The sequence below is a fragment of the Trachemys scripta genome, chromosome 13 (assembly GCF_013100865.1).
Source record: "Trachemys scripta elegans isolate TJP31775 chromosome 13, CAS_Tse_1.0, whole genome shotgun sequence".
Lineage (NCBI taxonomy): Eukaryota > Metazoa > Chordata > Testudines > Emydidae > Trachemys > Trachemys scripta.
In genome coordinates this window covers 21,812,111-21,838,846 of record NC_048310.1, presented here as the reverse complement: position 1 = coordinate 21,838,846, position 26,736 = coordinate 21,812,111, and the positions used below count along the sequence as shown (strand labels likewise).

General features: G+C 41.0%; 2 protein-coding genes across 2 annotated transcripts in view; one reads left to right on the top strand and one right to left on the bottom strand.

Moving 5' to 3' along the window:
- The window catches only part of ANKRD27 (ankyrin repeat domain 27), a gene marked incomplete in the record, with an annotated part of 73,723 nt that extends 70,930 nt beyond the window's left edge, over positions 1 to 2,793 (bottom strand). The window contains 1 exon segment of the mRNA XM_034788383.1: positions 2,549 to 2,793.
- On the top strand, positions 2,767 to 5,452 carry RGS9BP (regulator of G protein signaling 9 binding protein). The gene has a single exon (XM_034788384.1). It carries the CDS (start codon positions 3,450 to 3,452, stop codon positions 4,161 to 4,163), a length of 714 nt encoding a protein of 237 aa, XP_034644275.1. The 5' UTR covers positions 2,767 to 3,449; the 3' UTR covers positions 4,164 to 5,452.
- Positions 5,453 to 26,736: the final 21,284 nt, after the last annotated feature.

The window sequence follows — 26,736 nt, the reverse complement described above, 5'->3', positions numbered from 1 at the left end:
AAGAACAGGAGTACTTGTGGCACCTTAGAGACTAACAAATTTATTAGAGCATAAGCTTTCGTGGACTACAGCCCACTTCTTCGGGCTGTAGTCCACGAAAGCTTATGCTCTAATAAATTTGTTAGTCTCTAAGGTGCCACAAGTACTCCTGTTCTTCTTTCAACTAGAGAAGAACACTGTTTTTATTCTTCCATGTAATAATAAATGTAAAGATCTGTTGTCAAGAAGTATCTGACTACAGGTATTATCTATTGCTGCCTCCAGGTGTAAATAATTAGTCAGAAGCTGAAACATTACGTTTCCTCCTGACAAAGGTATTCCTTCAACCAGTTAGTCTCCCATCTAGTTTCACGCAAGTTTTCTAATGTAAAGGTCCGATGCACTGAAATAAATAGTAACATATTACTGAAATGCATCAGACTTTTACATGTAAACCCTTTCAAAGTATGAACAGATGCATAATTTGGATAGTTATAAGCTTATCATCATCAAGTCACATAAGACTTTATATCCAGAGCTAGGGCTTATCCTTTTTCCACCTGACTAGGCCCATTATGCAATTACAAATCTTTGCTTACATATAGTTCAAGTTCACCTAGTGTCATTGCATTCCCATGCAAGATCCCACATTCTTTGGCTCAATCTTCCTAGATTAATATTGCCTTCAAACTGATAGAGCTACTTAATTGATCTTGGGGCTTCCATGACAAATTTCAAGAAAGTTTCTGAAGCTAGATACCACTTATAACATATGGTATTTGTTTGTTCCACTATGATGGCATATGTTACATTTGCTCTTTTTTCATTCTTTATGGGAATATGAGAATGTATCTATTTCAAGTCACTTAATTCAGCAAGCCATCTGGCTGTTTCTTGAGCCAGGAGTGAATGAGGTGTGGAGACTGTGGCAATTAAGTTTTCTGGCACTCCTCTTTGATAAATATGTACTGTATGTTGCAAAATAGCATAAATTACTGTACAGTGTAGTGGTCAGTACTCACTATTACCATTTAAGTGAGTCTGGAGCACCCATTACCAAAGTATATAGCTACCAAACAAATTTTTAAATTATAATATAGTCAGCACAGTATGAAATATTCACTACTCACCACTAACAACTGTTACATTAGCATTTCTACAATATATCTGCAAAGCATTCAATTCACAATATTATTTTACTAATTTATAACAAGTGTTCAAGTTTGTCACATTAACTTCCTCTTAATTTGCATGTACAATTATAAAAACACCAGGTGCAAGTAAATCTTCTTGGCTCAAAAGCTACACTTGCTACAAAGCTTCCTAAACAGTTCATACTCACTTAAGTGAACTCAAAGAGAGAAACACAACCTTTTAGTTTATGTACTGTATTAGAAGCTTTGGAAGGAAGCAAAATGTGTTGATACTACTAACCAACAAGTCTGATTCAGCTTCTGTACATATGCTAGCATGCTAAATTCAATTTTGCATTATTAACAGAAATAGTCTAAGATAGTATTATGATTAAAGATGCAGAAAAGTATCAGTTCTCCTAGCCTGATAGAAACAGTGTTTACTCATGAAAGAAAGAAAAAGAAGTTTGTACTGTCTGAAAAATAATCAGTAACAGCTCTATTAACTTCAGCATCTAACACAAGTGGGACCTCAAAAAAAGAAAAAACAATAATCCTGTGTTTAACTCAAAGACCCTTAACCCCATGTTTATACTGCATGCAGTTTAATCCCAACATAATGTAATTTCCCATCTCCCAATTCATTCAAAAATATCTTTGGAGCTTTTTCCCCACCCCAAGGCACAATCAGAATGGAGACTTCCTGAGGGCTAATAAGTCACATGTTTGGAAAGAAACCTATAGTTTGGATCAGATATCGACAACAGAGTTGCTGTGTCAACATTTCAGAAGGTGAACAATCCCATCCAGAGTCCTGCACGATGTTGAGAGTGGAAAAAGCATTTGCATACTTCCCTTCTGAAACACGTTCACTCTCTGAAAACACACACACTTTTTAAATTGCAACGGTGTCTCCCTTGAAGCGTATAAAAAGGAAGCCATCCGAAGCTCTGTGTACAAGCCCCACACGCCTGCATTACGCTGTAACTTAACTCCCACGAAGCAACAGCACTGCCAGGACACAGATCTGGAACAAAATATGCTTCCAAAACCCCCTCCATCCCATCTCTTTCGCTGGAGTAGAAGAGGAGGATGGAAGGTGGTTTTCGAAGCTTGAGTTCACAGGCCTTGGTAGGAAGACAATTTAAAATGAAAACCATGTGACAGCGGTAAACCCTGTTTTCAGTCACCCTTCCCCCACTATTAATGAGGAGCTGGGGGCACCGCAAGGACAGCTACAGCCCCCGAAAGGGCTACTCTCTGCCACAGGAAACGTCTCGGTCAGTGCTGACAAGGCCAGGAGAAGGGGCCCCACTTGCCCAGCAGTCCCCAAAGTCATCCTTTTCCCCCCTGGAGGGAGTGTAAGTCTCCACAGCCCCTGCAACCTCATTTAGAGAATCGGGAGTCAACAGATACCAGAAAATGTACTTACTTACAAAGGTAACATTGTCTGACTTCCTCCCCAGACACAAGAGAACCACTAGCCGTCCAGTTCCCCCCTAACTGCTGTGTATTTCAACCAAGCCCTACCAGGATCCAAGGCGGGCGGTGCACCACAGCAGCCCAGCTACGCCAAGCCAATGAGCCCCGGCTTCTCCCGCGACTGAGGCAGCGTCCACTCAATCAGCAGCCCGCGAAGGTGGAGCCTAGGCACGCCGAGCAGCACGGCGGCTGTACTTCGCTGGAAAGAGAAACCGCGGAGCTACTTCCTGCTCGGAACCACGTGACTCCTCCAGGTGCTCCAGCTGTGCAGTATTTAATGTCAATAGCCGAGGCGCCGGGTTGGTATTGGGCAGGCGAGTTCCCTGGCGCTGCAGACCGGCCTCTGGTCACCTGGCACACATGGAGGCGGCACTCCGGCTTTAATTAAAGGCTGCCTTGTTTTTAGCTCTGGTATTCATTTCTTCCTGGCCATTCGGATTGGTGCATTTAAAAACAACGGGTATCTGATTTTCTTGTACTGGAGCCTCTTGCAGGAAACAGCAGCTGTTCTCCATCTCGGTGTGTCTGGAGTAGGGACTGGGGCAACCCTCCCTCGGATGCTGAATACTATGCGCAAAGCGATGCCACTCGCTCCCCAAACTCCTCTCCCGCTCGCATGGACCGTCGGAGGATTTGGAGCCGTGTGAGCGGTCGGAAGGGACTCGATCTAGGTATTTGCATGCAGGATCCCAGCTCCGCTATTACCATGCGTGTTGGTGACATCTGGCGCTGGCAGCTCCCTGGGTCCGACAGAGGGTAATCTGAACTGAGCCGCGGGAGGTAGACCAGCAGGGACACAAGTTCACCCAGTTAGCAGCCCAGCCCGCCTGTTGGAGTCTGCAGCCTGCCTGAGCCATGGTGAAGGAGGAATGCAAAGCGCTGCTCGATGCGCTCAGCAAGGTGACTGCCTGCTATCGGCACATGGTGCTGACCATCGGGGGCACCTCGGACTCGCAGAACCTGCGGGAGGAACTGAAGAAAACTCGGCAGAAAGCCCAGGAGCTGGCGGTGGCTAACAGGAACAAGCTCACCGCGGTCCTGAAGGACAAGACGGTGAGTAAGGAGGACAAGGCTGAATTCGAGAGGCTCTGGGTGATCTTCTCCACTTGCATGGAGATCCTGGAGATTGACATGAGGAGAGCCCTGGAGCTGGGCCAGGAGTTCCCCCTTAACGTGCCCAAAAAGCACCTGATTCAGACGGGCATGAGCGGGGGAACCTCTGGGGTGGCCGCCAGGGCTATGAGCGTCCAGAACATGAAATACGAGGCTGAACACAACATAGATGTAGTGGATTTGAAAGACCTGGAGAACGAGATCAACCAAGTAGGAGAGATGATGTACGAGATGGAGATGAAAGTGAATGTCCCCCAGTGGACAGTAGAGGCTAAACAGGACCCTGGGGCTGAACTCAAATCCACCATTAGCGTGGGCGCCTCCTCCATTGGCATGATCTCCGTGGAAGAAAACAAATCCTTTTGCGATATCAGCAAAGTTCTAGCTGGGATCATTTTCTCCGCGGTGCTCATTATCGCTATTGTCTTGGCGGTGTGTGTGGTAAAACTCTCATAGGCTGGCTGAGTGTTCCTGCAAGACTTCCTCTCTCAATCTCTCTCACAAGTATTTCATGCAGGTTCCTTTCAAGATGGGTCACTTGGAAGAGCTGACAATTAACATCTTGCATATAAAAACAAATCGTTGGATAGCATACAATCTGATCATGCCTCGAGCATCTGGATGTATGTGGTTTTGTTTGAAAGCTCTAAAAGAGGGGGAAAGGTACAGATCAGTATAGGATGACTTTTGGCTGGTTTTGTAATGGTTAACTGTGTGCTAAGTATCAGGGTATTATCACTACAGGCTCTAGCAGGGATTTGGCTGCTATTAATAGATGACTATTCTCAGTAGCCTGAAATTATTGTTCTTTAATAGGCTCTGATGTTCATTGCTGGTCCATGTTTACAAAGTAGTTGAGAATTGCACAGGATTTGGGGGTGGATAAGGTGGATGGCTGTGGCAAAACTAATGGACATGTATGTGAGTTTTCCTCTCAAACACTGGACATTCTGCCCAGAAGAAAAAACGGAAAATCCCAGTAAGAAGATGTAAACAATGTCTATTTTATCTTAATCCTTGGAGTCTAAACCTAGGAGGGTGTGCAATCAATGTTTGATACCAAATGCACTGTTTGTACAGATCCTAATTGCACTTTTTGGCACAGCAAACGTTAATAATCACTAAAGGAAATCCAAATCTTCAAGAAAGATGGAGAATATCTTCTGCAGAACAGCTTTCACAGAGAGGTATTAAGTCTCCATCCCTCCCTTTTATATATCTCCTTTTATTTTCCCCAGCAGAAAAGCTAATTCTTGCTATGTGTCCAAATTCTTCTTTCCATGAAAGTGGTTGAACTTTACATCAGCTGCAAAATTAAATATTCTACATTTATCCAAAATTAGAAGTAGCAATTTTTAAAACAGGTTATGGCAAACTAACAAAATCATGTAAAGTGAAAACCAATGCTCTAGCTTGTCTGCCTCTATTTCTGCAGCACAAATCGAGGTCTAATCTCATGTTGACCTGTTACTGTTAATAAGATCTATATAGCTATCTGCAGGAATCCAGAGGAAACCAAAACTGCAGGCTTCAATCTTGTCATTTTTATTTGCCTGATTAGTCCAATTGAAATGACTGGAAATGCAGAATTGGGCCTATAGATGGTATCTTTGATCGCATGTCTGTGCAGTTTTGTAAGAACAGAGCATAAAGCCTAACTGACTTTTTTCTTTTTGTTTGATTGTTTACATGCAGACAGTTTAAACTTTTTCCCCTCCCCCAATAAAACTCTGAGCACTGACACAGCTCTGACTTTAAAGAGAATTTCTGTGATCTCTCGCATAAAAATGCATGTATCCATTTTTTAAATATACAAATTATGTACATCTGTTCTGTTTAAAGTAGACTTGCTCCTGTGCACACAGATTCTTGAGTAACTATACAGTGCCACAGGCATAGATTGTACTGTTCAGGCAAATATAAAGACAAGCCACTGCGATATAAGGTTTAAAATGTAAAGTGATAAAGTAGAGACGCCTCTGAATTGAGCATAAAGGACGCATTACTAAAATTCACCATGAAATTTGTTGACAAGAAGTTACTGTGCATATGCAGTAGTGTGTATGTGTGTTTAAACAAAATCATGTCAGCTTTCTTAATAAAACAATTTTGTAATTCAAAAAAGGCAAAAAATTTAAAATATTTATTATTAATCATGTTTATTATGGTCGTGCATAAAGGCCAACCAAGAGTGAGCCCCCATTATATGTGGTACCATACAAACACAGAGCAGTANAAAGGCCAACCAAGAGTGAGCCCCCATTATATGTGGTACCATACAAACACAGAGCAGTAGACAGTTCCTGCCCTGAAGAGCTTACAGTCTAAACAGACAAGATTGGAGGAAGATGCTCTGACATACAAGCAGAATGAACTATGTGATGGAGGTAAAAGTCATGTTTTTTTAGGGGGGTACATAGAGGGGATAAGCTAAATAGGAACAGAGTGAGGGGACAGGGCAGGGAAGAAGAAGGTAATGGGACAGGTGTGGAGTGAAGCTGAGGTGAAGAGACTGAGGAAGGAGGGGGAGCAGGAAGGTTGGAGCAAACAGCCAATCAACACAGGAGCGAGAAAGCAGTCAAAACTCTATAAAGTTCTCCAAAGGACCAAAAATCCCTGCTTTGGTTGCTTCTGCCCTTACTGACTGGAGTTTCTGGTTGGCTCCTCCACAGTTTTCTCCTAGTGCCCCCAGAGTTTACCCTTTAAAAATAAAGACTAGTAAAGTTAGATTTTTGGAGAGCAAATTAAAGCTCTTGTATGTCACATTTGAACCTATACAGTGTTGTAGCCATGTTGGTCCCAGAATATTAGAGAGACAAGGTGGGTGAGTTAATATCTTTTATTGGACCAACTTCTGTTGGTGAGAGAAAGAGAGGCTGACACAGAGCTCTTCAGGTCTGGGAAATATCCTCAGAGTGTCACAGCTAAATATAAGGTGGAACAGAATGTTTAACACATATTTCAAGGGACCATTCATGTTGAAGTGGTCAGTTAACACTAAGTGGAAACACTAATCCATGCTACTACAGTCTGAATTTAAGGCCATATATTGCCCTTGCTCAGCATGTGGAATTCTCATAGATGCTAATGTGAATTCTGCATATGGGTCCAGCCCAGGCTAAGTTTTTATGTGTTGTGGGGATTCAGAGCAAGGCTGTACATTTTTAACCAATACACTTCACTCATTTTACTGGGGTAATTTTGTATGTGGTTATTAATCTGATTGCTTAATAGTCACAAACAGATTATTTTGAGAAGAGAGAGAAAGTTTGTATTTTTGGTGCTATTGTTCCAGTCTGTCTAGATGGAGACTTGCTGAAACTGCTGTGCGTTGACTTACAAGTGAAGGTCTCCTTCATAACCATAAGGGCTAGACACCTTTCTAAAAATACAAAAAAAAAAAAAAAAAGTTTGATGGAAAACCTTAATACTATAGATTTGGATTGCTACCACCAATCACTAGATATTCATGTTCACTGTTTGCACTCTTCCAACATTCAGTTTACAAGGAACTGAATAAGAACTAGGACTTTATCCTGTTTTCCTTGCTTTCCTTTCCTTTTACTCCTATTGCGCTCAGTTAACTTTGGTAAGAGTTTTGGGTGCCCAAGTAATGCAGTTTTGGTATCTGATGGATAATAAATGATAATATCCACAACATTAATTGTCTTAAAGTCCTGAATTGCATATACTGTCTGTCTTCAGTTAGTTGTATAAGTGTTTTAACAGTAAACAATTTGACATTTTAAAAAATGAGCCTCAGGTTAATAAGTTGTAAATCTGTAGTGTATACAAGACATACAGACTCAGCTACTCAAATCTTTATTTATGTGAGTAGCCCTTATTCATGTAAGTAGCTCCTCTTACTTCAGCGTGATTACTCCCACAAATAAGCCTTTGAAGGACTGGACCCTGTATCATTCCAAAAAATTAAACTTTTCTATCTCAGCACAAACTGCAGATTTACACATCATTAACTTGTCCATGTCTCAACAACATCAGTATTATCAACTGAGCTTACATTAAGGTATGTGATATTAAAAGATAAATGGAAGTCTGACAGCAGGATTGACACCACCTAATTGGCTAATACCCTACCATTAATCTCCTAAAAATACCCAGTACAACTGTATGTACAATGTGACATAGTTCAGGGAAACTTACATGCATAAAATCCAAATGGTAATAAACAAAAACCCTTTGTGCAAGTCTGCATCAAGGAGCAGATCCTAGTTTCATCAAATAATCTGAAATTTTGCATTAAACTTAAATGGGAGCAAGAGCAATTCCCCACCCAAGTAAATGTTTGGTTCTTACTGCTATTAGAAAGCTTTTTGTATCATATTAGAATATCTTATTATAAATAGAAACTTTACAAATAAGAATATGGGGAGAATGTTAAAACATCCCAATGAGCAACCTGAAAGACATTAACTAACAATTACAATTTATTTATCCATCTAATACCTTTAAAAAAAAAAAGCTGAATTAAACAATGAAATTTGGTTTCTTGTGAAACAAATTAATCCTTTTTTGCTGAAAATTCTGTTCAGTTTACAAATTTTCAATCTAAGAATGAACTTTATAATTGCAGTTTGAAGGGATTGGGAAGAATATTTTTGTAAATAAAGATTATTAAAATCAAGCTTTATAATATTGTACATGTTCAGTGTGTGACAAAAATAAAAATATTTTGACTATGTTGCTAACCAGGCACCACAAATGTTACTCTGTGTATTCAGAAAGAAATTAAGCAATGTGCATTTTTTTCAAACTATCAGGTTTTATTTCAAAATACTTGTCTTAATCGATATTGCATATCCATTTTAGTATGAGTCTGTGAAATATTAAAATCTTATAGTTGAATTAACTTGCATCATTCCATCCTGTGCATGGTGGAATTACATTTTCTATACTTGCAGTAAAACTTGTTACTGTCACTATTATTTCTTCCATTTAAAATAAAGTATGTTCTGTTAACTATCTGGTTCACTTGCATCAGTAATTAAATTTAAAAAACACTTTAAAATATGTCTATTGATAATTAGCTCAACAAACCAGATGATTCTATTTCATTCTAAATCATCTGACTGATATACCAAACTCTCAGATACAAACACCATAATTCTACATTCCTATTAAAGAAAAAAAAGTACCTTCTGACTACAGATATGAATCTTAAATTCTAATTTTAATGTACCATCTTTGACAGAAATCCCATTGTTTAGGACATATAAAACTAGAGTGGACAAAGTACTAGCATATAATGTACTGCAGAAGACAATGCTGTACTGATGGGGTTAAGGACTAGGGCTCAGATCCACAAAGGTATTTAACCTCCAAAATTAGGAGCCTAAATACCTTTGTGGATCTGGGCCCTAGTCCCTAACCCCATCACTACAGCATTGTCTCCTGCAGTACATTATATACGAATACTTTGCCCACTCTAGTTTAATTGATTTCAATGGAAGTAAGGAGCCTAAATACCATTAGAGTCTGCGCCTAGATGATATAATAAATCTTTTCCATCTCTAATGTCTGGGACCCAAATTCTGTGGTCTTGAGTCAAGCAAAGGTCCTATTGACTGTAGTAGAAGTTTTGCTCGACTGAAGGACCACAAAATGTGGACCTGTGGCTCTCATAACAACAGTGGCAGATAACCTGTTTCTGTGAAATGTTGCAATTGTTAAACTTTACAAGATTAATTCTGGGATCGTTTCCCCATGCATAAAGTTAAGCGTATGTGTAAGTCTGCAGGATCTGGGCCTTCGTTCATAAACTACCTGAACATCAGACTGTAATTAAATTGGTAATACTCATGTTCTAAACTGATAGCACAATGTGAACCTCATGGCATCATGAATATGAGGTAGAATTAAAGTCTCAGCATTCAATATACTGAACTATGTAAAATATTTTCTAATATGAATGAAATTATTCAAAGTAACAATACTGAACAAATTGCATGATATCAAAGGAGCTTTTGGATTTAAAAATAAAACACATATTTGTAACCTGAAAGATTGATTATAGCCTTTTACAAAAAATTATACTGAGGAATGATCATATATACAGAAATGTTTAAATGTTTTCGATGCTTCTGATCAACATATTCACTCTTCACAGATTTTCATTATATAAAAAGTCTTTCAGGAAGACCATTGGATTATAGTTCTCTAAATGCTTTCTCGCAATACGATTATGTTAGTCTTTTAATGCAGGCTGAGTCTGGGCAGAATAGTAGGTCTACACGTGAGCAGTCATTTGCTGTTGTAAGCATACAGTAAAAGGGTCTTAGTGAAGAAATTGTTTGTTATATCTGATGTACTTGACTAACAATAGAAAGGTCTTACTGACAGCTCATTCACCTGTGCACATTGGGGAGGGAGGAAAACAGGGTATGTGGGCAAATATGTACTTACTTTTATAATTTGATGACAGTAAAGTATGACTCCTATCAATATGGTTATGCTATTATATAGTTTTAAACATGTGAAGGTAAAGTACATCTTGTTAAAGTCCTAAAAGGAAAATACAAATGAACTGTATAATGAAAGTGATTACAGTTTTAAACTTTAAAATGCTGCATTTCAGAATGAGTTACTTTGGATTAATCATGTGGCATATCAGTCCATACTTGACCAAAGTTGAAGGATAGTTCAAAATATATTTTGCAGTTTTCTGAAAGGAAAAGAATGTAAGTGCTGAATTCTCAAGCAATTTTACTATACAGCTAGATCAGAAAATTAGGCATGGCTTCAATATATAATCTATCTGCTGAACAAGTAAAAAATCATATCAAGGAGTCTTGGAATTATGCCAGTGCTGAACCCTAGGTATCCAAAAAGAAGTTTTGTATCATTCTCCAGTTCAAGATGTGGGATCTAAAATGCAACACAACACTGATGATAACAAATTGCCTGAATCCATGTATTACTCTGAGTTAGATTAAACTGTCTTGTATATTATATAAACACACACATCTCTGTTTAATATCTTGTAAAATGTAGGTATGGTTGTTGAAAAAATAAATGGAGCAATGACACATTTACAAAGAGTAATGTGAGCTATTCTTAGTTAGTGCTTACACATTGGTTCAGTTGTATGTGATGCCCTGTTTTTTTATTTTTTGTGGTTTGTTTTGTTTTTGGGGTGCATTATTTGATAGCTTGCATTTTCAGTTTAAAATATTCAATCTGGGGGAGAGGATGTGTTACAAATATAGTTTATCAACAGCCTTAATTTTGTATGTATGAATTATATATGCCTGGCTCTTGCCTATTCCTTCATATCAAGAGATATACTATCAGACGTAAAGGGTCTGATTCTTCTCTCACATTACTGTAAATCAGGAGCAAATCCATTGAGCTCAGTGGAGTGACATCAGTATAAAATTGGCATAAATGAAAGGAGAATCAGGCCCTTAGTGTTTATGCTGGTATTGTTAGCACTATCAGCCGGATACAACATTTGCTTGACTTGCCTAAGGAGCCTTTTAGAGGGTGGGCACAAATCAGCACTGAGCAAAAGGAGCAGAGTTAAGTTAGTTACATTTGTATAATATTTAAGATAGTTTACAATTTGGCTGTAAAATTTACTTGTGGCTAAAACCTGCTGCAATATAAATGGTCCAAACCAGAAGCAAAATAATAAAATAAAATAAAACACACACATACATACATCCCTCTCTTCAATTATCTTCAACAATTAGGAGAGTGTAATGGGCATTCCTATAATTCCCAAAACAGCTTCTTTCAAACTGCAAGTTTAAAAGCTATTAGACTGGATTCAGTTAGCTCACACAATACAAATAAAAGCCAGCTTTATTTTAAGATATTTCACAATATTTTTCCCAAACAAAAATTTCAGATTCAGAATAAAAGTGTAGTAAATCTTGAAAACAGATTCTGTTCCATGTCTATTCTTATACCTATCACTGTACTGAGTGCCTAAGTGAATATGAAAGCTATTCTAGCTGTATGTGTACTAAATTATATTCCAGCTAAATGAAAGCAGATCACAAAACTAGAGAATGTTCTGTATCTTACCAGCACTCCTAACGTTACACCTTTGTGGAAGTTTGTGAGGTAAATACTTCTCACTCTACTGAGTGTCTTTGAGAAATATCCATTTGAAATAAATGCTTTCAATCTGTTGCTGGTGGGTTCTCACAGAAGCCTGTGAAGGTGGTGTCTTGCCTGTCTACTATTAACTATGTCTTGTATTGTATTTAATATTAAACGTAATGATATGATTCTAGAAGTTATATCACCCTTTGCCTGCCAAGCCTGTTTCTGATGTGACAGCACTGAATTTAGTGGGCTTTCATCAGTGATGAATTTGACTGAGGGAATCTATTCCCATGCATGATAATGAAATAGTCCCCCGAAGTTGTACTGAAGAAAAACACAGTGAAGAGTTTTTATGCATAACATCTAATTATTGGATTTAGTAGACATTAGGAAAACCTCTTATTAAATGCAAAATAACTAAATTAAGGAAAATATAAACAAACTCTACAAAATTCATAGCTGGACATTAAGCTTAAGCTTAGATTAGATTACAAAGTATGGAAAGATGTCCTGTAATATAGCTGAACACCTCTGACCAAACTCAAACCTAGGCTAGGACTAACCTACAAAGTTTTGTGGGCGTAGCTATGTCAGTCAGAGATGTGGAAAAAAAAACATACGCTACCTAGCTACTCCATAAGACCCCCAGTGTAGACACAGCTTTGCCGACAGAAGAGTGCTTCAGTCAGCCTAGCTACTATCATTTACAGAGGTGGTATAACCGTGCAGACAGAAAAACTCCTTCTGTTGGCACTCAACATAAGGTACGACTACACTAGGGGTGTATGCCAGTATAGCTACACTGGTAAAGCTATACCACAAAGCCTTTGTAGTGTAGACAAAGGCTCTACTGTAATTATATGAAAATCACATGAAAGTCTTTGAGACAAATTAAGTGGTGATGAAATGGAAATATTAGTTATGCATCTGGTTTGACTCACAAAAGTACTGTAACTTGCAATGATTTGGCATCCAGTGCATGTGCATGTAACTTGCACACCAATGGAGTAGAAAGGGATGTAGCAGGAAAAAGCAAGACCTGGCACGTAAGATGAAGAGCATGGGTGGGTTAATGATCTGATATTAAAAAAGACAGAAAGCCAGTTGTACAGTCTTTCCTATACCCTCAATTTCTTTTTTGCCAGGAACTAATCAAATATTCTTCATCAGTCTGATAGGCAATAATTGAGTTGGGAAAAACTGCTGACACGGTTTCGACATTCCTGAGCCATGATCAAACTGAAGATCGCCAATCAATACTGTATTGTTGTGATGTTTCATTTGATGTAACTGTACACAGTCCCCAAATGTATAATTTTCAATGTGCTACACAGTTTTGTATTGAAAATGCTTTACCACATTCTAGAAGTTGGCTGGGGGCAGATGGACAGAGACAGTTGGATCTCTTGGCACCTATGAAGGCATAGGAGGCAGTTTGAGATTGTGATGTAGGCATGTTTCTGTTAAAATGATCAGTTATGAAATAGTTAACAAGGAAGCCTGGGTTATTTCCACCACTGAGCTTGAAATCAGCAAGAACCAGCTCATCCTTTACACAATGTGGAACTGGGACATGAGCAGTCAACACAACACAAATATTAGTAGAGACTCCATGACTTGGGGAGGTCCTCTGCAGCTAGGAATTTGGCAATATTTTCTGAATTAGCTCTGCCACAACGTGTCCCCTAAAAATAAGGCATATTTAATTAATCACTAGAGGGGTGGGTGCCATCTATTAAACAGGTTATCCCGTTACAGATCTGGAATGACCCTAATTAGCTGACAAGATCTGACAACATCACAGCCTGAGGTTGAAGGTCTCTTTGTTAACTTATTAAACATAGTGGGCACCACAATGTATATACACAATCCTGATTAAATAGGTTGGGGCTAGAGCTGAGTGGAAAACTGATAATTTTCAAGATTTCAAATTTTTTTCCAGTTATGAATTAGGATGAAATGTCAAAAAATGCCAAAATGTTCATGAACCAAAATAAAAATAAAAAAAGTTCTGGTCAATTGAAACATTGTGTCAATAATTTCAAAACATTGTTTCAACTTTTACTTTACAAATATTATAAATTAACTTAATTTTTTAAATAATTTTTTTTCAAACAAAACCAGAATTTTTAATTTAAAAATGCCTAATTGGAAAGTTATGACAATTGCTAATTTCTATTTTTTTTTTGCAAGAAGTACTTTGAAAGGAGAAATTAATTGAAAATGAACTTTTCCTGCAAAATGTTTTGGTTGCATGAACTAGCATTTTCTGATGAAAAAAAGTTTCATACAAAAATTCCTGATGATCTGCAGTTGTGGTGACTATGTTTAGTAAGTTACAGAACATTCATAACATCTCAGGCTCTGATCTTGCCGGGTGCACAAAGTAAAGAGGGATAAATCTGAGTAGATTGGATAGCTATGGTCCATATCTGCAGCATGTGAAACTGGTAATTCAGTAGCTATATTATAAAGGAGACAAATGAGCAGAGGAATGTGTAGTTCCCTAATGAATGATTCAAAGGACTCAATGGGCAATAGGACAGAGCAAAGACAGAGCGCAATGTATGTGTTAAAATCAACTGAGCATTTTAACTGTCTCCTTTACCTGACAGGCCTTATATATGGAACCTTAACACTGGCCAGAAATGAGAAACTGGAATTACACAGGAAGTTTTTTTGTTTGTTTGTTTGTTTTTTAAACTTAAAATGAAATCCTTCCACAAAACTATGACTACTTGTTATATTTATTGTAAATAAGTTTGGACACTGAAAACAGACTAATCAATCTCACATTGTGCCTCGCGTCCTGTAAGGATCTGTGGACTAGAACCCAGTACTACAGAGCTGGGGCCTGAATTTAGCTGACATGCCCACAGTGCCACTGAGAGCCCAACAAAAACAACACTCAGGGGAGCAAGCACCACAGGGAGTACCACAAGTAAGCCAGAGTGACAGTACCATATGGCCCTCTGATGGCCAAGCATCCTATTTGACCCTGGAGGGTGCACCAGAAAGTTGGATGGGCATCCGCACAGAATTTGGGCTTGCTGTGACTCCAGACTTCAGCTCATCTCCTGATCTCTGATTCCAGTCTGATTCTGGCCTCCTGATACTAGCCTCGTACTACCTCTGATTTCCAGCCTGACCCTTACTCCTCCTTACTGAACCTGGCTCTAGCGATTCCTCTGACTCCTGCTAACTACCATCCTTGACCACGAGGCAAGACTGTCTATGCCCCAGTCCCTTTCGCATATCCTAAAACAATGCTTGTATATCTGGGATCCAGACACTGCAGGAGACTGTTTAAATCCAAACAAAGTTTTTGGTAGCTCTTTTCTTTAATTAACAAAAAACACTCAGTTTTGTAAAATCTTTTTTTTTCACAAAACCTAAAACTTGGGGCTATATTATGTGATGGTGTCCCTTTAATATGTTGTTAGTTCTCTTTTGGAGAACACTGAATGAGCTCCTGTTGACAGTTTGACCTGATGCAAGTTCTGTTCGGGTTATGTGAAGAGGGAGGGATTATAAATAATAATTAAATTTATGGAGATATCCTATCTCCTAGAACTGGAAGGGACCTTGAAAGGTCATCGAGTCCAGGCCCCTGCCTTCACTAGCAGGACCAAGATTGATAAGAGACACCAAATTGGAAAAGGATTTTTTTTAAATCAAGGAGTTAATGTGATGAAATTTGAAAAAGGAAAAATAGGTTAAATAACAGGAAAAACTTTAAGACAGTGAAATCTATGAGACTGGGATAATCTACCAGAAGTGCTGGAAGCTCTATAGCTTGAGAAATTTAAAATTAAACTGCCAAAAGCAGTTGAGAATATTGTGTGATCTGGATATGGCCATGAGACAAATATTATTACTTTATCTATAATGTCTGGTTCCATAAATTCCCATTTATGCAATGTAAGTCATTCATGCTAGCATCTCAACTGCATAACTGCTGTGCATACTTATTGAATTTGCATCACCGCTTATCACGCAACTTTAGATTTAACAATTTTTGTATAATTTATTATTTATTGTACAATTAATTGCTATAAATTTGTTTATTTTAGATTATTAATGAAAGATATTTGCACCTGATATGATTTACTTGGCTAAGCTACATTAACAAGTGGTCACATTTTATAAAAGTTAGTTTGGTATAGTGAAGTGGCTGTCTACTTTCTAAATAAAGTACACCTCTACCCCGATATAACGGGACCTGATAGAACACAAATTTGGATATAACGCGGTAAAGCGGTGCTCCGAGGGGGGGGGGGGGAAACTGTGCACTCTGGAGGATCAAAGCAAGTTCAATATAACGTGGTTTCACCTATAACACGGTAAGATATCTTGGCTCCCGAGGACAGCATTATATTGGGGTAGAAGTGTAGTTAACAAAAAATGCCATATTTAAAACCAAATCCTATTTGCCAGACTCACATAAGCAGTCCCATTGAAGCCATTGGGACTGAGTCTCAGCTAAGCCTGTGATCCACTCAGTGCAGGATCTTGGGGTAAAGCAAAGGTGGCTTTATGCCTCTTCTATTCGGGGAGTGTGCAGAGTCAGCTTAGCCCGTCTGGCTGCGACACCAAAGGATAATTGCAGTGGTTGGGAATAGCCATGTGCAGTGGCTAGACTCTCTTGTCTCTGCCCATGACCCCTACATGCCACCTGTGCAGGAGACTGCAAGCAGGATTGTGCAGAGCTCCTGCTCCAGCTCTACAATACATAAGGACTTCCCCTATAATTAGAGACTTTCTAAGGGCAGAATCTGCCAGGTTTCTGACCACTTTGCATCACTGGAGTCAGCATATAGGGCTGTATTACATTGATGAATTGGACCCAGTGTTTTTAATGGGATTTCTTTTTTGAGAAACACTAAAAAGATTTGGCCTTTAGATTGTACTGAGATAAAAAGAGGTTACTGCTGGTACAGCAGGTTAAAATCATAGTTTATAAGATGACAATATGATCTACACTGTTTTCCATTATCAGGATTTCCTCAGGGGATGTGTTATGAAAGAATGACCACCTGTTCCAGAAATTAATGTTGATTTTTTGCCAGAATAAGACAGCTGCCTATAAGAAATATGCTGACATATTATATTGCAGATTTGGAAATGATGTTGTTCATTATCTATATATGAGTCCTCACTGCTTAAAAATGCTTTTACACTGGAATGATATAGTATAATTGAATCTGAATCTTTGATCAGCAGAATCTAGATCCACTGCACATTAAGTCTAGGAAGACCTCACTTGTTTATTAATATTTCACCATTTAAAACCAGCTCTTAAGCTGTAGCACATTTTCTAATAAGATTTACAGTTAACAGAAAAATAGATAACTTTAATAAGAGTACAAAAGGCAAAGAAATTTCATCTGAACTCTGATTTTGGAAACAAAATGTCTTCCAGCAGTAATCAAAAACAGGGGTGTCCTTTAAACTCTCACTGCCTAGGATGCTAATCATTATCATTGATGAGGGAGTACAAATAAAGAGGCCAGGGTAACCAGATGTCCTGGTTTTGCATGTGTGTGTGTTTGGGGGGATGGGGAATGGCTTTGTGGCTTGGCCGATTATACTGAAGCTGGTGTTTTGTCCCAGTTTTAGTATAATCAGCCAGCTGGCTGACTTTCTGTGCTCTGCAGTCTGCCACCCTAGCACCAAGATGAACTTGTAGCCCAGCTATGTCTGTTACGCCCAATTGCAGCTTGCAACATCTCACCATTGAATTGTTTTTGTGCACTCTGATGCACAATGGAGTCCAAATTCCTGTTTTGTGCACATTGGCATGCTGTGGAATTTAGAGTATTTCAGGTTTCAGAGTACAACAATTCACTGAGGAAATACTACACTGTAACACAGCACAGACATAGCTAGAAGTTCACCTAGAAAGGGCGTAAACTGGGTGGTCAGCAGCACCAGGCACAGGAATTTGGACAATTGACAAAGCGGGGGGGGGGGGGGGGGGGGGGGGGGGGGGAAGACATGGATGGGAAGATTCACAAATAGGCACCCATCCTCTATCACAAGCATAAGTTACCACCCCTTCCCACTTCTTACCCTTTACAACAATTTCCCCTCCCCAACTTGATCCCTTACAATTCCAGAAACCAAGCTGAGAAAGCCAGATCACTTTTCTTTTAAAAAAATGTGGTCACCTTAAAAGAGGTTAAAAGGTTTCCTAAAGGCAAATGATTGTTTAAAAGGGCTGCGGACAAGATTATGCCATCCTGAATGTATCAAGTCTATTTTTTCAAATATTAAAGTATATAAAAAAAAAAAACTCCAGTCAGAAAAGGCATATATTTATGAAAAACAAGCTAAAAATCTGCAAAGGCTTCTCCTCTGTCATTTGCAGCAAATTCAAACAATGTAGAGTACAGAATGGTGTACCAAGATTATGTCATCATTCAGATAAATTAAACCATGTTTTCTATCACCTTCACTAGCTTCTTGTCTATCTCAGAATCAAATTCAAATTTGTCACCCTGTTTTCTAACATATCCAGGGCTGCTGGAACAATTTTTATAGTGGGGGTGCTAAGTAGGGCTGCCAACTTTCTAATTGCACAAAACCGAACACTCCTGCCCTGCCCCTTTTCCAAGGCCCCGCCCCTGCTCACTCCATCTCCCCTCCCTCTGTCGCTCGCTCTCACGCATCCTCCCTCACTTTCACTGGTCTGGGGCAGGGGGTTGGGGTGGGGGAGGGCTTTGGCTAGGAGTGCGGGCTCTGGAGTGAGGCAAGGGATGAGGGGTTTGGGATGCAGGAGAGGGGCCTGGGATGGGTCAGGGGGTTGGGGTGCAGGGGGGTGAGGGATCCGGCTGGGAGTGTGGGCTCTGGGGTGGGGCCAGGGAATAAGGGTTTGGGGTGCAGGAGGGGGCTCAGGGCTGGGGTAGGGGTGTGGGATGAGGTTTGGGATCCCAGAGGTGCTTACCGTGGCTCCTAAGAAGCAGCCGCCAGGTCCCTGCATCCCTCAGTGCATGGGCGGCCAGCGAGGTTCTGTGCTCTGACCTTGTGCCTGCAGGCGTCACCCCCACAGTTCCCATTGGTTGCAGTTCCCAACCAATGGGAGCTGCAGAGCCTCCTTAGCCTAGGGGCTGCAGGGAGCTGGCGGCTGCTTCTGGGAGCTGTGCAGAGCTAGGGCAGGCAGGCAGCCTGCCTTAACCCCGGGCCCCCGCTGCGCCGCTGATTGGACTTTTAACGGCCCAGTTGGTGGTGCTGACCAGAGTCGCCAGGGTCCCTTTTCGACTGGGTGTTCTGGTCAAAAACCGGACACCTGGCAACCCTTGTGCTGAGAGCTATTGAACCAAACTGTAAATCCTGTATATAATGGAAATCACTTCAAGCCAGGGGGTGCAGAGCACCCCTCGTTCCCGAACCTATCCATGAAATAGTCTCATCCTGTCTCCAGGACCTCATATTCACCTCTCCATTCCATTCCTCCATACTTGGCAATATCCCTACAAATTAATAAAAAAGAACAAAAAACATTTCTTCTTGTAGAGAATACAGTTCAGGGTCATACAGTAGTAGCATTATGGATAGCTTCAGGTACTTGTTTAGCAGGACATAGTCAACTTAAAAATCACATTTGCCTGACTTTTTTATTTTAATCTACTATTGTTAGGCCATGAAGTCAGTTGTGTTACTACAACTAAAAGGCATTGGAAAAAATCAATATTTTTTCTATTTGTTCACCTGGTGCACTGGATAGCACTTTGTGTCTAGTCCATTTTCACTGTTTCCCCTGTTTGAGGGGGTCTTTCACAAAGAAACTGGGGAGAGAAAAACATGTTTAAAAAGGAAAAAAAAAGTGATTTTAAGACCACAAAACTGGCTAGAGAATGGTGAGGTGGGATAGAATCTGAAACTACTTTTAACTTTTTTTTCTTAATTGACTGGATTTCAAATTGATGTCCCTTTATTATTGAACAAACAAAACAAAAAACATTATAGAACAACTGGCCCATGGGGAAAGTATTCTTTCAAATTCCCCTGGGTCAGTGGTTGGCTTATATCCTCAAGAATGAGAGATTATATCCCTTATAAATTCTGTATAGTATAATATTACCATCGATGTTCTCACAAACAGAAAAATCTATTACAATTTTTTTTTAATCCAGCTAAGCTTTAGGCTTCAATGCTATAAGACATGTGGCTAGTGAGACTGGAAGACAAAGTGAGTTAGACAACTGAGTTTGCCAGCAGAAGAAGGCAGGGAGGTAGTTTTTTCTTCAACTTGCTGGTACTCCACAAGGAAGAACCTGCTTATGTGAGGAAAACAGCATGTCAACAACACCACTGCTAGCTCTTCTTCTGCCTGCACCAGTGGGGACCTGGCCAGACAGGCATCCTGACCCTGGAGTCTTCTACCCAGAACCTGGTCTTGACTTGTTGGGAAGGTGGCCTGCATGTCAAAGAAAGCCAGGCAGGGGAAAACATCTGGCATGAGAGCTGTTGGTTGGTGTAGTCCCTCAGAAAGCAGGTAAGAGAGCTGCAGAAGGAGGTGGCTCATCTGTGTAGCATCTGGGAGCATAAGGACTTCATTGACAGGATGCACATGAGACATCTGGGACAGAGAATACTAACCAACTAGAGAAGACTACAGTGGCACCAGAGGAAGAAGAACTGGCTGCTTTGCCGGGAGGAGACTGGCTGCCACTTCAGGCAGTAGATGGTGCTCCACCACCATCCGGTTGCCCATTGTGACAGATTTTTGTTACCAATTTGCCTGAAGGCATCAGTTGATTAGGCTGATGCTTCAGGATCTTTTTAGGGAGGAGATGATGAAGCACATCAAGGGTCTAAGTTTTAAAGCTTTATTAATAAAATAATAAAATACAGCAGAGAGTGCTGGGAACGCTTCCACGTCACTCAGGGGAAGAAAGAAAGCATTGGAGCCCCAAGTCCTAACTCAATTTTATACTTACACATGCGCTACCCAAGACTAGCCAGGCCTGCATGGAATGTAAGAAGAAGAGGGGGAAGGGTGGACGGGAGTTCTTGCCCTGGACCCAGTTCATCCGGGGAATCTGCTGTAATTTCCAAATTGCTCCAGCTCTTGGCAGGGTTTTTAAGTTCTGGTGTAATGGGGCGAGACTCACCCCTGCGGCGCCTCCTATCGGTCATCCTGGGAATTAGCTCTTTTGACCCAGAGTACACTCTGCAGGCTGGTGCCTTGCTGCTGCTGGCTCCTGTGTCCCTTGCAGACCTGGTGCCCCTTGTTCTTGGGTACTGCCCCCTGGCAGTACACCCGCTCTCTGGGTCTCTCCACCCAGGGGAACCCCCGCCCACTATCCCCACCTTGCCTCAATGGCTACTGCCAGTCACCATCTAGCCCCCTTTCACTGGGGCTGACTGCAGTCTGTATAAGCCAATCATTACAGGGAAGGGGGGTTGGGACCAGCTGCCTCTGCCTACTCTGGGCTACACCCTAGTACTTTTCCGGCCTTTATCAAGGCCTGCAGCCTGGGGAGTTCCCAGGCTGGAGCTCCCGAGCTCCTCTAGCCTTTCCCCAGCCCTGCTCCACTCAGGTACCCTATTCAGCTCCCAGCAGCCAGGCCCTCCTCTCTCAGCAAGCTAGAGAGAGAATCTTTAAGCTCCCGCCTAGCAGCCCCTTTATAGGGCCAGCTGTGGCCTGATTGGGGGGTGGCCCAGCTGTGACTGCTTCACCAATCAGCCCAGGTTCGCTGCTTTACCAATCAGCCCAGGTTCGCTGCTTTGCCCTGCCACAGCCCTCTCCCAGGGTTGTTTTCAGCCCTTCAGGGCAGGAGCGGGTGACCACCCTGCTACACCTGGGTTCCTTTGGGGGTGTCATTGTCCAGGGCCCTTTGTGCCTGGTGCTTTTTGTACCAGTCCAAATTGGCTTGCTGTGGCCTTCTTGGCTGCCCAAAACACACTGGCTTTGGAGAATTGGTTTTCCCTTCTGTTGGCCTTCACCATCGCTGCCTCATTTGCTCTGTTTTTGCTGCCATTTTTGCAGCGCTGCTCCACGTAGTTCTTCTCTTCTCACAACTGGGCAGCTGTAAATTTCTTGTTTGTAAATTTCTTGTCGAGCCCATGACCTTGGGCCGGGGCCAGTGTCTTATCTTCACACGGAGCTAGCTGAAGTGCCAAGTTAATCCGTTCTCTAATTTTTTCTTCCTCCCCCCCTCTTTTGGCCTCTCGTACTCCTGCAAAGAAATTTTTCATTCCCCACTTACACACTTTTGACCCTCCCCAAAATGTTTTGCAATGCTTGCAACAGCATTAGCCACATACAGTGCTGATCTGCCTTCCCTGGGGACTCCCTGAGGGAGGGGACCATTGGGGTGTGACACCATCCACTGAGGTCAACAATCAGAAATGCTGTACTGGCAACAGGAGGAGAAGTGCAGACCCCAATATCTGAAAAGCAGGAGCCACCTGTCTCCAAGGGTCGGGGGCCACAACCTGCAAGAGAAGCAGATGTAGGGTAGTTGCAGTTGGGGACTCCCTTCTGAGAAGGATTGAACTTCCATCTGCTGACCTGACCAGATATCCTGGGAGGTTTGCTGTGAGCCTGCATCCAAGATGTTACAGAAAGGTTGCTGAGGCTCATCCAGACCTCTGACCACTACCCCATGCCGCTCATCCATGTAGGCACTAATGATACTGCCAGCTGTGACCCTAAGCATATAAGTAGTGACTACAGATCTCTCAGAGACAGTGAAGTAGTCAGGGGCCTAGATGGTGTTTTTGTCCATCCTTCCAGTTGAGGGTAAGACCCATTCAGGGACATATATATCCTGGAGATAAATGCATGACTGTGCATATGATGTCAACAGGAGGTCTTTGGCTTCCTCAACCATGGAATGAAGGAGGACTGCTAGGAGGAGACAGAGTCCACCTAACACAGAACGAGAAGAGCAACTTCATACACTCACTCAATGACCTAGTGAGGAGGGCTTTAAACCAGGTTCAAAGGGGATAGATGACAAAGGACCACAGGTAGGTATAAAAGAGCCTGACAGATGATTAAATGTTTGGGGGTGGGGTAGGGTGACCAGATGTCCCGATAAAATCAGGACTGTCCCGATTTTTAGGCGTTTGTCCCGCGTCCCGACTGATGTTTGGTCGGTACGCCATTTGTCCCAATATTTCGCACTCTTGTTTTTGTTTTGTTTTGTTCCACCGGTGGGACTCCGCTTTTTTTTGTTTTGCCCCTTGCTCTGCCAACGGGACCCCATTCCCCTCCCCCCCATCTGTCCTGATATGTTCTTCATCCCATCTGGTCACCCTAGGGTGGGGGAATGGTAAATTACAATACGGTATAGGAGCAACAAGTGAGAAATTAGTGGGGGAATCTTCTCAACTACTTAGATATCTATGCACAATTGCAAGGAATATGGGGAATAAACAAGAAGAATTGGAAGTCTTAGTACACATGCTAAATTATGACCTAACTGGCCTCACAGAGATTTGGTGGGATAAATTTAATGACTGGAATACTGGTATAGAAGGGTATAGATTGTTCAGGAAGTCTGGGCAGGGAAAAAATCGAGGAGGTGTTGCATTGTACATAAAGAACATATACACTTATTCTGAGATCCAAGAGGAGGTAAGAAGCAGATCAGCTGAAGGTGTCTGAGTGAAGATAACATGCAGAAAAAATAGGGCCAAAGTCATGGTAGGGATCTATACTAGACCACCAAATCAGGAGGAGGCGGTAGAAGAGGAATTTCTAGAACAAATAACAGAACTATCCCAAACACAAGACCTGGTAGTAACGGGGGACTTTAACTATCCAGACATCTGCTGGAAAAGTCATACAGCAAAATAAAAAATTTCCAATCAATTATTGGAATGTGTTGGGGACAACTTCTTATTTCAGAGGGAGGAAGAACAAATCAGGGGGATACATGGAATAAATGTTTTCATTAATATGCCCAGTTATTTCTCCAGACTGAATACAGATTATTTTGTACTCGATAACATTTCTGAGTAGTTTGACTATTATCCTTCAGTGTATGTTATTTGAATTTCATCTGCCATCAGACTGACCATTCACCTAGCTCTGTTAATTCCTTTATTAATATTTGGTTAATTTACATAATTTTGTGTCATTTGAAAAATTTGCTGTCTCATTATTTACCCTTTTCCAGATCATTGATAATTATATTAACTATAATTTATAGTACTGATGTTTGGGGGCACCTCTTGGTTAAATTTTTGCAATGTTGAAGATTGTCTATTCCCAGTATTTGTTTTATGGATTTTAATCACTTTTTAATTCATGTAAAAAGCAACAGAGGGTCCTGTGGCACCTTTGAGACTAACAGAAGTACTGGGAGCATAAACTTTCGTGGGTAAGAACCTCACTTCTTCAGATGCAAGTAATGGAAATCTCCAGAGGCAGGTATATATCAGTGTGGAGATAACGAGGTTAGTTCAATCAGGGAGGGTGAGGTGCTCTGCTAGCAGTTGAGGTGTGAACACCAAGGGAGGAGAAACTGTTTCTGTAGTTGGATAGCCATTCACAGTCTTTGTTTAATCCTGATCTGATGGTGTCAAATTTGCAAATGAACTGGAGCTCAGCAGTTTCTCTTTGGAGTCTGGTCCTGAAGTTTTTTTGCTGTATCTACACCAGCAACACCATCACTGGACCTAACCAGATCAGCTACAACATCACCGGCTCATTCACCTGCACGTCCACCAATGTTATATATGCCACCATGTGCCAGCAATGCCCCTCTGCTATGTACATTGGCCAAACTGGACAGTCACTACGCAAGAGGATAAATGGACACAAGTCAGATATCAGGAATGGCAATATACAAAAACCTGTAGGAGAACACTTCAACCTCCCTGGCCACACAATAGCAGATGTAAAGGTAGCCATCTTACAGCAAAAAAACTTCAGGACCAGACTCCAAAGAGAAACTGCTGAGCTCCAGTTCATTTGCAAATTTGACACCATCAGATCAGGATTAAACAAAGACTGTGAATGGCTATCCAACTACAGAAACAGTTTCTCCTCCCTTGGTGTTCACACCTCAACTGCTAGCAGAGCACCTCACCCTCCCTGATTGAACTAACCTCGTTATCTCCACACTGATATATACCTGCCTCTGGAGATTTCCATTACTTGCATCTGAAGAAGTGAGGTTCTTACCCACGAAAGCTTATGCTCCCAGTACTTCTGTTAGTCTCAAAGGTGCCACAGGACCCTCTGTTGCTTTTTACAGATTCAGACTAACACGGCTACCCCTCTGATACTTTTTAATTCATGACAGTATTTCACTTTCTGACTTCTTACTTTGCTTGATAATCTCTTGTGAGTGACTTTGTTAAAGGCTTTTGAAAAGTCTAAATAAGTTACATACAAAAATGCTAAAATAAAGTTATTTAGATTGCAAAGTCAAGCCTTTGAAAGAAATTCTAGAATTAAGATTGCATGCAATCTTAATTCTGCCCACTAGTGCATATGTATTATGATAGTCTTTCCATGACCATATATTATGTTTCCACAGAACCTGTGTCTCATTCAGTTGGAGGCAGTGTTCAGTGACTGAGTTAGGTGTTCAACATTCCCTTTTATCTTCATTGGTTAATATATAGCCTCACACCTTATTTACTGCACACCATCCAAATTCTACAATGAATTAATTTCCTCATGGTGCTCATTACTGTAATACAGTATCTGAATGCCTCATAAACATTAAAGAATTTATATTCACAACATCCGAGGGAGCCAAGAGATTATTGTTATCCTCATTTTACAGATGGAGAAACTGAGACTAAGAGTTGTGTCTGAGATCAGACAGAAAGTCAGTGTCAAGATGAGAATTCCGGATCTCCTGAATCCCAACCTTGTGCTCATTCCTCCAGATCTCATTGCCTTATTGCCTGTGGTACTAAGTAGCCCGAGCTCCCATTGACTTCAGTTATAGTTGTGAGTGCTCAGTAGCATTTCTGAAAGTATCTCAAGCACCTAGAAATATTAAGAACACATTTAATGGCCACCTGTCAAAATTTGGTTTAAGTAACTTGTCCAGCATCATAAAGGACATTTGTGGCAGAAGCAGGGTGAGAACTCAGTTCTTCTGTGTGTGTCATTAAACCAGACTTAACCATAAACCCATCCTTTCTCTTCTTATCGTACTCATTCTTCAGACACTTTCAACTTCTAGAGCAAATGTGGCAGGATTCCTACAAAGAACAACAATATGCAACCATCCTGATTCATCTCCTGAGCACACTGAAACAGCAGGTTAACAATGAATGAGTAGCCCCCTTTTATAGATAGCATACCTAAGAACAAACATACAGCAGGTTCTTTCTGAAAGGCAGCATGGCTATGTGGATGAGAGTCATACCAACAATCTGCTATATTAGACATCTATATTCTGCTCCCAGCTTCTGTGAATGCTCAGTGTGGCATAAGCCTACACTGGTCCACAGGCTGACTGAGGGGAACCAGACTTGACTCTCTCTCTCTCCCACTGCTACAAAGTTGCTCACAGCAGCTGGGTTGAATTTCTGCACCCTGGGGTTCCCAGTATGATGCAGCTATTGTAGCTGTGTAGTCTGGGCTTACAATGTTCAGGGTTTTTGGCATGCTGACAAAATGAAATTTTAAAAACGTAGGACACAGTAAAGAAATAGTGATTTTCAACAGCTTATAACTGCCAAATCTGAATAGAATGTCATGAGATGAACAAAAAGCACCTCTCTGGTCCCTGGGCTTTTCCCTTGTCAAAGATCAAAACCATGTCGCAAACAATGGAGGTAGTAGAGCTTCTCAGAAAAAGGCATGTATCACCAAGGAAAAATGTTTGCTTGTCTAAATGTAGGCATCCCTGTTAGTTCCTCCTATAATTATGTTACATACAAAAATTGTGAAACGAATGTTAACGTTGTGAAGTCAAGCACTCAAAAGATAGGAAATGCCAGTAATTAACTGAATGAACCAGGGTTCTAGAAA